Source organism: Vombatus ursinus, unplaced genomic scaffold (assembly GCF_900497805.2).
Source record: "Vombatus ursinus unplaced genomic scaffold, bare-nosed wombat genome assembly UNPS02005226.1, whole genome shotgun sequence".
Lineage (NCBI taxonomy): Eukaryota > Metazoa > Chordata > Mammalia > Diprotodontia > Vombatidae > Vombatus > Vombatus ursinus.
This window is the reverse complement of record NW_020945004.1, coordinates 43,982-60,526: the sequence shown is the minus strand read 5'-3', so window position 1 is coordinate 60,526 and position 16,545 is coordinate 43,982. Positions and strand designations below refer to the sequence as shown.

At 37.4% G+C, this 16,545-nt stretch overlaps 1 protein-coding gene across 4 annotated transcripts in view; it reads left to right on the top strand.

Annotated features, from left to right (window-relative positions):
- The first annotated feature begins 4,569 nt into the window (after window positions 1-4,569).
- Window positions 4,570-16,545, top strand: part of LOC114029995 (aldehyde oxidase 1-like) — a 49,168-nt gene continuing 37,192 nt past the window's right edge. Inside the window, exons 1-6 of one of the 4 annotated variants that reach the window (XM_027844667.1) lie at window positions 4,570-4,612; window positions 5,330-5,369; window positions 8,222-8,279; window positions 12,321-12,417; window positions 14,395-14,503; window positions 15,273-15,399. In XM_027844667.1, the coding sequence (XP_027700468.1) occupies window positions 8,225-8,279; window positions 12,321-12,417; window positions 14,395-14,503; window positions 15,273-15,399 (388 nt within the window). In that variant the 5' untranslated portion in view covers window positions 4,570-4,612; window positions 5,330-5,369; window positions 8,222-8,224. Of the gene's footprint in view, window positions 4,613-5,129; window positions 5,370-8,221; window positions 8,280-8,675; window positions 8,775-12,319; window positions 12,418-14,394; window positions 14,504-15,272; window positions 15,400-16,545 lie in introns of those variants that run through there. The other 3 variants (XM_027844653.1, XM_027844660.1, XM_027844673.1) reach the window with 3 other exon arrangements.

Sequence of the window (16,545 nt, the reverse complement as noted above, 5' to 3'; positions counted from 1 at the left end):
GAATGTTGAAAACTATCTTGACATATAATGAGAAAAAATACTATTAAGAGGAAAAAAAGCACTCTAAATATAATGAGCAACCATAATTCCAGAGGACTGATGATAAAGTATGTTACCCATCTCCTGACAGGTGATTTATTAAAAGTACAGAATGAAAGATGTAATTTTTTATGTGAACAGCGTGGGAGTGTGTTTTGCTTGATTATACATAATTATTACAAGTTTTTTTTTTTGTTGTGTTGTGTTTTAATGGGGGTGTGAAAGACTAGAAGGGGAATAGCTTTTTGTTTATTGGAAAAAATTACTGTTTATTACTTGTTGGCTATTGAAAAAAAGCTTTCAATTTTGGTAAAGGTAAACACCATTTTAAAGGATCCTTTCTAACAAGGTGTCATGTAAATGTCAAAATTTCATATGATCCCTTGAAAACTATAACAGATAACCTTGTTTATCCAGATCATTAATGTCCGTCAGGTACTTTGGATGCAGCTCAGGTACCACCGTCTGCATGAGGCCGTTCCTGATCTCCCCTTACCCAGGACCTATTGCCCTCCCTTATAAACTATCTTAGGTATTATAAATAGCCAAATTAACTACAAAGGACCTATGAAGGAAGATGCTATCTGCATCCAAAGAAAGATCTGATAAATAGAAGTATGTGTAGAATGATTTTACATAGATATATGTATCTAATGATCACCATTTCTAGGGTAGAGGCTAGGGAGGGAAGAAAAAAATTTACATGATAACCTTATCATGTATCAAGGAATAGCAAGCTGTACATAATGTGCAGTTTCATGTGCAACCATCTTTTTTTCCCCTTTTCTACTACATTATGGAAATGCTTGTTTTATTTCTTAAGTTCAGAATAAAATAAAATCTCAACTCAGAGTTAACTTTTATTTATATTAATTTACTTTTATTTTTTCTGAGTATTTTATGAATTTATTATCTCATTCCATTTGAACATAAGACCCTTGAGAAAAGGAATTGTTTCCCTCATATTTGTATCCTCTTCACCAACCACAACACCAGCACATAGTAGGTACTTAATGATTGTTTATTGATTAATCTCAACAAGGTATAACATATGCTCACAAGATATTTATCACTGTCATGGAGGTGATAAAACATACAGTCCAAGTTAGAGAGGAATTCTCTGTAGATGGGAGGAGCCTTCCAATGTTTCTGTCTGTGGATGACATTGGACCAGCTACATTAAACCCCCTTGCTTTTTAGAGCGTCCTAGATGAAATCCATAATCCATCAAATGAATTTGGTCTAAGTGTTCACCTGGGAAAGCCAAAATGGCTGAAGAATGTTCATTGTCCTGAATGTGATCCGCAGTTACACACACACACACACACACACACACACACACACATGTATATATGTATGTATAAAACATTATCATTATAAACAACAAAAAAAATAAAAAGGTCAGAAGTTAGCTAGACACCACTAGACTGAGGTCACAGAGACTAGTGACTTTTACCAACACCTGTCTTTTACCTACCCTGGATTCACTGCTCTGGATTTTCTCAATAGGGAAACTAGATTCCTAATGTGTCAATTCTACTCCTATCTCTGATTCCTGAGGTATAAATGGACATTCCCAGCTTTGTTTTTTTGGGGGGGGGGCAGGGCAGGTAAGAGAGGGGAAAGAAAGTTAAAAACAAAAGTACTCATTTCAAATGTGAATCAAATGTGGAACTGGACGTTTTATTCCCACACAGAAAAAGGAATATTAAGCCATAAAGAATTATAGAATGATTATAATCTATGAAAAAGGCATATTCGTGCCTCCAAAAGTCATTTGTGAAAAAAGGGCTTCTTATACTTCACCTCCACTGATTATAACTCAATTAATGCCAACTGGGCTCTCTCTTCCCTGAGGTCTCTTTCTCTTTGGATTACTCCCTCTCAATCTGCATATGAAATTTTATGTCCTGTCTTGTTCCATTAACAATGCCCTGATGCCTGAGTGCTGAGGAAGAAAAATATGCTAGTTGCCTTTCCAGATCTCTCAAGGGTTTTTACCAAAGCAAAGAAGACACAAACAAGTCCCAACCCAGGCTTGCCTATGTCTTGATAGAATTCAATAAAGACAAACTGAGGTACAGAATCTTGAGCTTTATCAGTTTATTAGCAGAGCACAAACTTGTTAATAAAGTGTGTCAAATGTCTACTTCAGTTAGGCCAATGACCCAGAGGAGGAGGTACAGCTCCTTTTTATAAGCATAGAACAAAGAACAGAACTGGGTAGATGAGGAAGATAATGCAATTGGTGAGGACAACATGATTGATTGGAAGCTGGGAATGAAGAAAGTGGACCAGACTTCTTTGTATAACAAATCAGACATTCTTGAAGAATGGCTTGGTGGTGTAAAGATACTAGACCAGACTCCTAGGCATCTACTTGCATCCCTCAAGGATAATAGAGTTTCTTTAGAATGGTGATTAACAGGAGAACTGAATTTCTAAACAGCTCATAAGCAAAAAGACAAAGAAATGTGGTTTGAGCAATCAGACCAAATGGGGCTGTACAGAATAGGATTAATTATAGAATAGAATCGAATCAATAATAAAATGATACAAAATCAACTTAATTTTTTCACCTGGAAGGACCTCCTGACACTTCAAGACTTAGCCTGAGGTGTATAAATTTCCCCTTTAATATATTCATGGAGTTCCAGCCCCACCAACAAGTAAAGAGCTATCATAACTGAAAGGGGGTAGTCAGAGGGACTGGGTGGTGGAATTGGGGGTGGTAGCCCCTCCATCATGCATGTCCAGCAGCAGGCTAACCCCAAATTTCCATGTAGCTGAGTGGAATACTGATTGAACGTGGTCTAAGATGTGGGGTGGGCTGAGTACTACATATATGTAACAATATGCCACATGCATATGTGTGTATATCTTGGACACATTGCCAATGGACAATGGGTTTGGCTCAGAATTGAAGAAGGGAGTAGGCTGGTTGCCTTTAGCAAATTACAAAACTCGTTTAATGACTCTAAATTTCTTCCTGAAAAAGGGCCATTGATAAGAAGAAAGTCCCCATAAATGCCAGAATACTTATAGTAGCAGTTTTTTTTTTCTTGAGACAGCAAAGAATTGAAAACAAAATGGATCCCCATTGATTGGAGAATGGCTAAAAAATGTGGCACATGAATGTAATGGAATATTACTATGTTGTAAAAAATGATGAATGTGATGAATACAGAGAAGCATGGGAAGATTTACATGAATGATGCAGAGTGAAGTCAGCAGAGCCAAGAAAACTATATATAGACAACAAATAATGTAAATCAAAACAACCATAAAAATTAAAAATTAGTGTTACAAAATTGTAAAGAATAAGTATAGCTGGAAAGAAGAGATCTGAGAAGATATTCCTGCCCCATCTCTTTGGAGAGGTGGGAGGTCCACAAGTGTTGCACATTGTACATACATGACTTTTAAAATATATTGATCAATTATGCCGATTTTTCTTCCTTTTCCTTTTTTGCTTTATTTGTTACAGAGTGACTTTCTGAGAGGAAGAAGGGAAGAGATATTGGGGAAAATTATGGTGATACAAAAAAATAACAAAAAGGCATCAAACTGGAGCTGAAAAGGTTCTTTGAAATATAAATATGGAAATAAAGAGAAAAATGAAAGAAATAATTTTAAGTGAACAAGAAGGGGCTTTTTAAGGGTGAACTATTTACATTGCAATGGAGAAGGATGATATTAAAGGGTTCCTTTACAATCCTACTGGGGGAGTGTTTGGTGGAGTAAAATCTATTATGTCTCAGCTCAACAGCAACAACCAAAAAACAGGGTTAGGTATTATGATTTCAGACAAGACAACAGCAAAAAAAGTTTTCATTGGTCCACCCTGCTGTTAGTGTCTTTCCTTCCAAGGTTATCTTCCATTTACTCTATATTTATCTTATATGTATCTATATACACACATACGTGTGTATGTTATAGTGGGCAGAATTCTGGACTCCATGTAAAAAAGACCTGAGTCCAAATCCTGCCTCAAACACCTACATTATTTTAAACTGTTCAAAGAACCGAGATTGTGTTTAAAATAAATGAGTGATAAACTTACACAAATCCCTTTGACTAAATAATTTTATCTTAAGCATAAACGTAATTTCCTAAGATGTTTCACATTTTGAGGAGCATTTATATAACAGGAAAGTCTTTAAAATAGTAACTAGAATCCTTAATTGTTGAGTCATTTCAGTCGTGTTTGACTCTTCAGGACCCCATTTGGGGTTTTCTTAGTAAAGACACTGGAGTGGTTTAACATTTTTTTTTTCTGCAGCTCATTTTACAAATGAAGAAACTGAGTTAAATCGCCCAGGGTCACACAGCTAGTAAGCGTCTAAGTTCTGATTTGAACTCAGAAAGAAGACTCTTCCTAAACTCTAACCCTGGACACGATATCCACTACTTATTAGGCACCTTCCCCGAGCCTTTCTAGGCAGCGGAATCTCTCTCTCTCACACACACACACAGAATGAAGTAATCTCCTCTCTCAAAGACTTTACATTCCTATCATAGATTGCCAGTAGAGACAATAAGCACCATGGATTTCGGAGGAAGGTGTCTCTGGGTAGGAGTAATTGGACAATTTTCTTCAAGTTCTCATTATATATACTCTTGGCGACAATATTCGCACAATGCTGTATTCCAAAGGAGATGACATGCAACATGGGATGATTTTTAATCTGGGTTTTGTTTGTGGTTGAATTTTTAAAAGCAAGCCTGATTGCTTTTAGACTACTTAAATCTGTGTCCCAGTTGAAAATCCTCTGGGTGAGAAAGTGAAATTTAGGCGTTAGGGTGGAGGGGAAGACCAGAGACAGGAGGGGGAAAAGAGAAAGAGAGGGAAGAGAAGGAGCAGGGAAAGGGGTAGGGAGGGTGAGAGAGAAGGAGGAGAGGAGAAAAGGGACATGGGAGGGAAAGTCACTGAGAGTGCTTGGGGAATTAAAGGAGGAAAAAGGGAGGGAGAGGGGAAAAGAAAGGAGGCCTTTTCTTCTAAAATGCTATTGGAAGAAAGGGAAGGGGGTGGGGGTGGGGGGGTCTGTGTGCATTGAAACTCTGCCTGCCCAGCCTAGGTCCGAGGAGATTGGGGCGGAGCGCACAATCAGAACTTCGGGTCCTCAGTTGCAGTCTGGAGCCTTGCCCGGGTCAGTCGTGCTGAGCTGCACTCCTCTGACTGCACACCACCCTGAGCCTAGATCCTCCTTTTGTGCCAAGGTTTCTGTGAACTCTTTACCAGACTTAGCTGACCAGTGCATTAATTTACCATCATGTCTTTTGCCTTAAGCGAACCATCAGAACTGCTTTTCTATGTGAACGGCAGAAAGGTGAGTTAACTGAAGGTGGGCATGAGGGTGGGCTTGACTATGTGCTTGAAGATGGGAAGGAAAGGAGGGAACAAATATTTATTACATGCCTGTTGTGTGCTAAGCACTTTATAAATATTTCATTTGACCCTCGAAACAAACCTGGGGTGATATTGTTATCCCCTATTTTACAGTTGAGGAAACTGAGGCATACTAAGTATTTGAGGCTGGTTTTGAACTGAAGTTTCCTGAATCCAGGGCCAGCGCTCTAAGTAGGGTGCGACCATGCTACCCATACAGATCTATATCTCTATTGAGATGGATAGAGGAATAGATCCATATAGACCTATTGATATATAGATAGATAATTTTATTTCAATATAATTCGTTTCCTTTGTAACAAAGTCTTTTAAAAAGCTGTTCAGCACAACTAACCAACAACACTAAGTGCGACAGTCAATGGAATGTTCTACGTCTACAGTTTCCTGCCTCTCCCTCCCCCCCCCAAAAAAAAGAGGGAAGTGAATTTCACATATCCTCATTAGGGCCAAACTTGGTTATATTTACAAAGCACAAAGTGTTTTTTTTTTTCCCCTGGTGGTTCTTTCTAGTTACATTGTTATAATTATTATGTTTATTGTTTTCCTGGTTCTTCTCTTACTCCGTATCAGTTTGCATAAATCTCTGCAGACTTCACTGAGTTTTCCATAAGCTTCATTTTTATAGCACGGTATTATTACATTATATTTGTTATAGTTTGGCCAGTCTCCAGCATCTTCTTTGTTTACTACTGCATATCAGCCAAAAGTGTTGCTATGAATGTTTAAGTGTATATGAGACCTTATTGTCTTTGACTTCCTTGTAGTATATGCTTAAGCAGGGGGGATATCTGGGTAAAAGGGCATGAGCATTTTTGTTACTTTCTTAATATAATTTGAAATTGCTTACCAGAATGGTTAGACCAATTTATAACTCTAGCAACAGGAGCTGTCTTTGTGCAGTGCCTCCAACCATTGAACTCTTCTATCTTTTGTTATACTTGCTAATTTGCTACCTGTCCATTTAAAAGGAGGCTTCTTATTAATTAACTAAGCTAGATTTGATTGTTGGGAACTTCAGACAGTGTGATTAAGTGAAATGAACGCTTTCAGGTAATGCAGGGAAAGTATTAATAGGAGGACACTTATTGGAATAATCATTTGCTGTGTTTAAGACTAGCCTCAGGAATTATTGTTCTACTTTATGAAGGGGGAAACTGAGTCACAGAAAGGTTTAAGTGACTCCTCTAAATCAAATATCAAGTCTTTAACTGATAGTCTAATTCATCATATAGTATCCTACTATATTATGCTGTAGTTTTTTTTTCTTTAGAAGCATTTTCCTCCTCAAAAAACTGTTCTTCCAGGGCATTGTATTGCATCTAGGTTGCAAAATGTTTGTGTAATGTTGATTTTCAAAGTAAATATATAAAGTAGATTCAGGGCTAATTATACCTAATAATAATAACTCAATTTATATCACACCTTAAAGTTTACAAAGAATTTTATAAATATTTTCTCATTTTACCCTCACAACCTCCTTAGCAGATAAGTGCTATTATTATCTCTGTTTTACGGAGGAGGAAAGTGAGGCAGACAGAGGTTAAGTGAATTGTCCAGGGTTGCACAGTGATGATCTGATGTCAGATATGAATTCAGTTCTTCCTGACTTCAGGTCCAAAACTCTATCCTCTGTTCTACCTAGCTGCTTCAGTCTCTTGGCATTTAATCAAAGTATACTTGTTTGGAAAGGAAAACATTGTCTTATTTATTTTTATTATAAAGATAAAGATACATTTCTTTTTATAAGATTATAATTCTTATTAAGGCTGATTTAAAATTGTTATTTTATCATTCCCCTTGATTAAATTGGCAAGTGCAGTTTCTAAAACAAATTCCTACCTACATGTTGATTATTATTGATAGACATAATATCATTGGTATGGGAATCCCACAAATGGAAGATATCTCCCTTATAATTCAATCAGCAAGTCTTAAGAGCAGGAGTTACTAACCCTTCTTTGCATCATGGACCCTTTTGGAAATCTGGTGAAACCTATGAGCCCCTTCTCAGAACAATTTTTTTAAAAATAATAATTGGAAGAAGTACTAAATTTCACTTAAATGGTAGTAGAAATAAAGATGTAATTCTTTCTCCCTCTAAGTTAATAGACCCCCTGAAATCTAATGATGGATTCAAGTTAAGAACCCATATCTTAGAGAATCCTTGGAGATTCAGATAGGTTAACTGTTCCAAATAGTTATGTAGTATCAGAGGCAAGATTGAGCCCAGCCAACAGCCAATAGGCTGTCAATTCTTTTTAAATGTTAAAAATGTAAATATGAGTTATTTTGGGAGAGCAGATTTCAAAGGATTCAGAAAAGGATAGATAGAATCAGGGGAAATCAATTCAGGAGAAATGGGAAGCTCTCAAGAATGAAGTTCTAAAGACAAAATGACAGAAATAATAGTGGCGGGTGGGGGTGGGGGGAGAAGAGAATGATGCGGATGCTACCTGGATGCACCAGAAGCATTACCCATATAATGAAATGCAATATCTTATATTCTGTTTAGTTAAATCAATACTGGTGAATCCTTTCAATGTCCCAGTTACCTAGTAGCTAAACATATAGTCTCCTTACCCAAATGAAACTTTAATTCAAACTTTTGCTCCCCCAAAGCAGATGCCAAAGTAGGTAATAATTGCTCCCCTTGAAAATTTGTGTCTCGGAATAGCTTTAGAAGCTTTCTTCTTTTGGCAAGTTTTGATTTAGTAATCTGTGACCCTGGATCATGTTTTAACATAAATCTCTTATTTTTTCTCCTTGGTTCAGGTAATGGAGAAGAATGCAGATCCTGAAACAATGTTGTTACCATATTTGAGGAAGAAACGTATCCTTTCATTCCATCTGTGCCTCTTTGTGTGTCTGTAATTAAAGTAAACTTATTTTACAGAGTTTTATATCAAGCACTTAAAAAAAATTGGTAGCATCCCTCTGCTATTACCCTCCTACCTCTCCTAATAGCTATGAGATCCTGGGCAAGTCACTCAACTTCTCTAGGCCTCTGTTTCCTCATCTGTAAAATGAGAGCGTTAAATTTGATGGCCTCCAAGATCTTCCAGTCTAAATCTAAGATCCTATGATCTTCTGAACAACAAAATCCCAGTTCCAGGCTGCAAGCTTTCTCTTCCCTTGAGGGCTACTTTCCCCTTTTTTCTCTTAATGACTACCCTTGTGGATCAGTCCCCCCATTTGTAAACTGATAGTCTTCATTTCACCCTCATAGGTACATGGTGTTAGAAAAGTCCAAGAGCAAATCCTTGGGCCAATTCTTAGAAATTTTCCTGCCTCTTTCAAAAGTACACAGAAAATGTCTACTAGTCAGGTTCGTTTCAATTTGACATACATTTATTAATCATTTACTGTATTCAATGCATTGTCTTGGGCACTTGGAAGGTACAAAGTTGAAATGAGACATAATCTTTTCCATGTGAAGATTATAGTTGGGTAGAAAGATATGACCTGTAATGCAGAATAACACAGAATAAATGTAACACAGTGGTACAAAAATGAAAATCTTACATGTACACTGGAGTTTAGATTTAGAACTGGAAAGGACCTTAGATGTAATCTAGTCCAAGGCTCTCATTTTACAGCTGAGGAAACTGAGACAAAGAAATGTTAAGTGACTTGCCCAAGGTCACACAGGTAGTAAGTAGCAGAGTCAGAATTTGAACCCAGGTGCTTTGTGAAGCTCAAAAGGGGAGAGGATGTTACTGATTGAGAGGGTCAAGGAAGGCTTCATATAGGAGGTGACATTTGAATTGAGCTTTAAAGGATAGGTAGACTTTCTTCCTGGGTCAGTGGAGGGATAATGTGCAAGGAGGAAGAACAATTATCTATTAACAAACAATGACTTCTACCAACTTGCTGTGTGACTTTGGCCAGTAACATGAGGATTGGACTTTGATTAAAGGACCGTAGATTTATAGCTAGAAAGGTCCTGGATGTCATTATACAGATGAAAAAACTGAGACCCAGAGAGGTCAAATCACTTTCTCAAGGTGATACAGGGTAATAAATAGAAGGGTCAGGATTCAATCCTAGGTTCTCTGACTCCAGTGTTCTTCCTACTGCATCAGTGATCTAGTAGGCTGAGTGGAAGAGTGCTAGATTCAGCATCAGGAGACCTGGGTCTGAATCCCACCTTAGAAATTTGTTAGCTCATTAGATTACTGTAAGTAAGACAACTAGCAAGTCACTTAAACTCTGAGAAGCTCAGTTTCTTCATCTGTAGAGTGGGGATAAAAGAACTTGCATTACTTACCTTACAAAGCTGTTTCTGGAAAAAAAAATGCTTTGTAAACTTCATTCACATTTTAAAACTATACTTCATAGAAACGGTCCTGGGACATCTCCATTCCACAGTTAGGTCTCTGGAGGCAGCTCGGTGGCACAATACATAGAGCACAGGGCTTGAAGTCAGGAAGACCTGAATTCAAAGCTGGCCTCAAACACTGGCTGTGTGACCCTGGGAAAGTAATTTAACCCCTTGTATGCCTTAGTTTCCTCAATTGTAAAATTGGATAATAACTGCACCTACCCCTCAGGGTTGTTGTGAGGATCAAATGAGGTGATACTTGTAAAATCTTTAGCACAGTTCCTGGTAAATAGTAGGTGCTTAATAAATGCTTGTTTCATCTATCCACCAAGGTTCTAGTTCTGTCTTTGACACTTTTCAAGATGTATGAAGTGGAACAAAAGAGAATACAAATACTTCAGTTGACTAGAGCTATGAGAATTAAAGCAATGAATTATAGAGGACACACTAGTCAATATTTTAGAACAATTGAAAAACAACATTTAAAAAAAGTCCAAGAGAACTATTCATTGAAACGAGACCACCAAGAGAGTAAAACATCCTCATAAGGGGAAAGGAGGAAGAAAATTAGAGAACAGCCTCTAAAGAAGAAAGTTAGATTTGTATTTATGGTTACTATTTGATATGGATAGTTCTTGAAATGTGTGAAAATATTATCAATCAAAACAAAGAGCTGCTTAAACTGAACAACACTATAATGACCAAGCTTGATCCTGATGAGTTGAAAAAATGCACCTCTTTTTCCTGTTTTCAGAGGTGGTGGATGATGGGTTTGCCATATTGCGTATCCTCTCAGACACTATTGAGTTGTGGATTGGTTACAGTGAACTACTTCTGCCTGCCCCAATATTTCAAAGTTTGTGTGCTAAGGGAGAGCTTGTTGAGCAGAGGACCTGGAATGATCTGTTTGGAAATGAAAGTGTCTTAAAAACAAAAGATATAACTAAAAAAAGATTTAAAAAAAAAAGAAAATAGAATAAATAAGAGTGAGGAAAGATTGCTTTTTAATTTAATGGCATGAGTTTAGAAGTTTTAAAATTACTCCCTATTCTCATGTCAACTTAAAAGAAATCTTTTTGATGAGACTACTCTGTGGATACAGAAAAAGGTATGTGAATGTCCTTGAATTTTTTTAAAAGTAAAGTACTATATAGTCAATCAATTCTCACCTATCAATTATATCAGAGACAGATACTATTGGTAAGAGAACTGATTTGAATTCATCAGGCACTTATTATTTATCTATGAAGTGTACTGTACTAGGTACTAGAAGTGAAGGTATAGATTATGAGTTAGGAGGATAACGGACTAGGAGACTAGGGTGTTTGAGGAGATAGCAACATATATTGAAATCCCTATATAGGAAAGGAGTTGCTGGGATGGTCTGGAAAAATGTGAGCCAGGGTGCTGAACTCCTTGAGAAAGAGGGAGAGAGTTTTGTAGATAATAACTAGGCTCTGGATTGGGTGTTAGAAATGGATGGAATGAATTTGAGAGGAGGAGAGGTTTCTGAGTGAGGTTGCAGCTGAAGGAGGATCTGGAAGTCTCACTGAGGAGGAAGGATTATATTTACTTTTCCCCCTGGTCCTTTGCTTGCATAGGGGGAAGTGATGGAGGATGGTAGAAGATGCATCCAGTCTTGGAGAGGGTGGCTAGAAATGCAGTGTCTTCTGGGGGTGGGAATTGGGGATGAAGAAAATCAATGGCCTCAGACACTTGACGCTAGCTGTGTGGCCCCAGGCAAATCACTTAACCCTGATTGCCTCACCAAAAAGCAAGAGAACAAAACGAAGAAAGTCAGGTTTTGTGAGTGCAAAGGATTAAAGATGTGTGATAGGAAAGGATCTAAGATGAAAAGAAGTTGATTAATCACAGAGGAGGGTTCTAGAGGGTATAATAGGAAGGTAAGGCACAGCCATGCTGGAGTTTTGAAGGGATAGGGCTGATATGAATGAGACTGAGAGAGTCTGGAGGGCTAGCAGCAGGAAGCTGTTTCCACCTAGGCATCCCTTGATTCCATGTTGAGGAAAGGGAGGTAGTTTGCTAACCACAGAACATTAGGTTGTCACTCCTCCCTAGACAACAATGATATCTTTCAGGGGTCTGTAGACCCCTGATTGAGATGTTGATTTGATTTTCTCCCTCTGGGAGTCAAGACAAATAACAAATAATAAAACCACTTACATCTCTTTGTCTTTGGGACAAAGTTATAGACATACAGCTTAAGATTCAAACACAACCAAACTCAGATGATTAAATATCATAGGCTTCTCCCTCTACCAGCCTAATAGTACTGCTTGGTGGCTGCCTGGGATTGATTTGCAGAAGAAGAGGAGACTCTAGATTAGTCAGAAAGATAATCAAAAGTTTATTATGTAGTCTGTTGCCAGTTAATAGCAACCAAGAAGCCTACCCCCCTCCCCAAAGTCAAACCTCTTGAGTTTCAGCTATAGGACTGGATATAAAAACTTGTTTTAGTCAGAATTTAATGAAATAATTCAAAGAGAAAAGCATCAGAAAAAGGGTTTTCTTTGACTACTGCCTTTCAGGTCCGTCTGACAGGGACAAAATATGGCTGTGGAGGAGGTGGCTGCGGAGCTTGCACAGTGATGATATCAAGATATGACCCATGGACTAAGAAGATAAGGTATCCTTCCTCAGAGTCCTGAAAATGAAAATCAGGAATGATTTCATTCTTGGAGATGAAAAAAGTTAACTTTTATCATTTGGAACTTTTCTTCTGTCATGGATATATAGGGCTATGATAGCAGAAATGATAAAAACTGACATTTGCATAGTACTTAAAGTTTGCAAGCAGCTAGGTGGCCCAGTGGATAGAGTGTGGGACATCTTCTTGAGTTCAAATCTGGCCTCACACACTTACTAGCTGTGTGACCCTGGGCAAGTCACTTAACCCTGTTTGCCTCAGTTTTCTCATCTGTAAAATGAGTTGGAGAAGGAAATGGCAAACTTCTCCAGAATCTCTGCCAAGAAAACCCCGAATGGGATCAGAAAAAGCCAGATATGGCTGAAAATGACTGAACAACAATAAATTAGGATGTAAACTCATCCATTGTAGGCTTTCTGAAAACTTCTTCAGTCTAACTTCAGTAGCAGACAGGACAACAGCAATAATAATATATACCTCATCCTGCTCCCAACATGATTTACACCTGCTAGGTCAAGTTTTTGTTTTGTGTAGCTTCAAAATTATGGATATTTGGGATAGTGGCATCTATTAAAACCAATGTTCTTACATTTTTTTTTAAACTCAGTGTCATGTCTAGATAATTGTGAGCAAGAGTTAGATCTGGAATGATAGTTTGATTCCTGTCAAGTTTGTTGGTTGTATTTTCTAGGATGTTTTGAAGTCTGTCATTATAATCTGGTGACTTGTTGCATGGCTGTCCATGAAATACAGCATGTTTCAGATGTCTATTTCTGATGATTAGGTCATTTTTGCTAGGTATTCAATACCTACTAAACTTTTGTAGCCTGCAGTAATTTGTTGCACAGTCTTCGTCATTTCCTTGCATAATCTATACTGATTACAAAATCTATTCTCTTTAAGGATAACCTTCTGGTAATTTCTGGTGGCAATGACCTACTCCTAAATTGCTATCACAAATCTTTCTATTTCCACAAACATATCTACATGACTCAGCCTTTTTTTATAAGATTGGCTCAACCTGTTGTTGACTGAGTTCATACAAGTGTTACCAATGCCTTTTGATTCCACTCTTGGGTCTTGGTTGCTTTGTATATTCCATCCAGATTTAAGCCACTTGTGATTATAGATGAAATATTTAATAATGCTCTTATTATCAGCCTTTGCTATTGATCAGTATGTTAATATCTACTTATTCTGAAACTATTTTTCCAAGTTTTTGACCTCTTTATCATGTTTTCTGAGAAATCATGTTGGGAGCAGGTTGAGGTATATATTACTATTGCTGTTGTCCTGTCTGCTACTGAAGTTATACTGAGGAAGTTTTCAGAAAGTCTACAATGGATGAGCTTATGTCCTAATTTATTGCTGTTCAGTCATTTTCAGCCATATCTGGCTTTTCCTAATCCCATTTGGGGTTTTCTTGGCAGAGATACTGGAGAAGTTTGCCATTTCCTTTTCCAGCTCATTTTACAGATGAGGAAACTGAGGCAAACAGGGTTAAGTGACTTGCCTAGGGTCACACAGCATGGAAATGTTCATCTTTCTATAGTTGCATTATTGTTGTTGTTGTCATTGTTGGGCTTGTTGGGTTAGACATATCAATCAGTTTATCTACAGGGAGGAAAATAACACCCAAATTTTGTCTTTGGCCCATTTTCTCCCTACCTAGTGCTTTGACTAGAAGTTGGAGATAAAACTGAGCCGAAACAATGAATATGCAAGGTTGACTGCTTAGAAATAGGTGTCATTGTAAGCTGTTTATAATATGATGATATCTGGGTACCTGCTCAAAGGGCAAATGAAATAAATAAAGGCAGGGGAAAGCACAGCTAGAAAAATATGATTTTTAAGTAGAATTTGGTTAGCAACTCCATTCACACAAAGCAATTAAAATTATCACCTAGTTTTTCATAGAAGGAAAGTTCATCTATTTTTCTCTTTTATATTCTGAAGACATTATTCGGCCAATGCCTGCCTGCTTTCCATATGCTCTCTGTTTGGGGCTGCTGTCACCACAGTAGAAGGCATAGGAAACACCAAAACCAGGATTCATCCAGTGCAGGTGAGAGTCTATAGAGCATATTTCTTGCTTCTTCCACCATTGGTGCTTTGATACTTTCATAAAGCCCCAGTTTTGGTAGATATTCCTTTCATTGAAACCTTACCATGTTTTCTTAGCCCTTATGATTCTTGTCTATTGCACTTCTACAAATTTTCCATAGAGGATCTACCCTATGCATCAGGGGCCTTCCTTTTGTTCCTTTCAGATACTGAGTGATCCAGTGTACCACCTGGTTAGTCTATCTTTTTTCTTTCATTCTCAATACACAACTAGTCTACCTACCTACCTACCTTTCCATCCACACATATTGTGACTTGGGTTAAAATGTTGACTGTCACTTATTATTTGTGTGACCTAAGGCAAGAAGCAGGATTTGAACACTGGTCTTCCAGACTCCAAGTCCAGCACTCTATCCACTGCACTGTTTATTTACATATAGGCCAAAAGGCTATGCATAGGAAAAAGGCCCATAAGTAGATTAAGCCCCTGATCCTGCCTAACAAAGAAGAACAAATCAAAGTTCTCTTCTTACAGACAGTGAATCAGTAGCAGCATGTTTGTATATGAAGGATGATACAAATGTTCCGATTAAATTACTTGCATTGACAGTAACTTGTGTTGTGACTACTACAGTACTAACAGAGTGTTCATATTGATGAGTATTTGTGAACTAGTAATCACACTTTCAGTTCTGTAAGTCAATGGTAGAAAGGAGGAATCAATGATACCATAGGTTTTAAGTGGGACTCCCTGCTGTCTGTTATTCTAGGAAAGAATTGCCAAATGCCATGGGACTCAGTGTGGATTCTGTAGCCCTGGAATGGTGATGTCTTTGTACTCTCTTTTGAGAAATATTCCAAAACCCTCCATGGATCAGCTAATGGAAGCTCTTGGAGGTAGGTATTAATTCAATTTTCTTCAAGACTATTTTTAGAAATAGCTTAGTCTACATCTGAGCTATCATCTACATCTTCTACATCTCAGTTGCAGAAGATCGGGAGCTAGAGAAATTCTATGAAGAACATATTAAGACCATCCTAACTAAGTCATCATCTGCTTTTTAATTTGATGAAATCAGTGCAAAGGTGGGCATAAGAGTGAATAGTGAGAAATATGTTGGAAAATGTGGCTCAGGATTAAGGAACAAAAACATTCAAAGGCTTATAAACAGAAGCCTAATGCTTATATGTCATAAATACTTTCTTCAATAGGTAAGCACTAAATGTGAGAGAGATATCAAATAACTTTACAAAAAACAAAATTAAATACATCTAATCAGACAGGAAATGATCAAAGTAGTAGTCATTTTGAATCAGATCTCAATGTTCAGTTAGATCATCAATGTGTTAGAGAAAAGAAAAATGCACTAACAGCAAAATAGAAAAAGAATGAAAATGCAAAACTATGTTATATAATTGCAACAAGTTCAACTTGACCTGCTTTAAACATGTTGTTCATATAAAAATGAGAATTATACCTAAAATTGTGGTCAGTAGGACGCTGAGGAAGGAACTGGAAGAAATCTGCAAATGTGAAATGAAAAACCTCTATTAAATCCAGGTTGATGAAACTAACTTTTTGACTTTATCATAACTGATAAGGGAGCCTTCAAAATCAAAATCAGCTTCACACTAGGGTATCCTTTCAAACTACTTAAGGTCACATTTAAACATCTTTAGCATTGAAGGAAAAGGAGATAACTGCCTCTAGTTAGTGCTAAAAACTGGAAAGCAGAAACCCAAACTGACCCAAGTCATTCAGTACTCTAATAGCACTGGTGAATAACGCCCCCCCCCCCATCACCCCACCCCCGTCCCGCCCTGCCCAGCATAGTTTTTTACTTTGGACAGACCTAACTGAAGAATCCTCTAATAATAAAAAATTATGTAAGAATTTTGGTTTACAAAGAACTATGAAAAAAAGTGACTCATGGACTAAAATTTTCCATGATTAATTCCAACAAGTATGACTGGAGACTCAGAGCAGTAGATTTCCTTTTTTTAAATAATATTTTATTCCCCCCCAATTACATGTTAAAACAA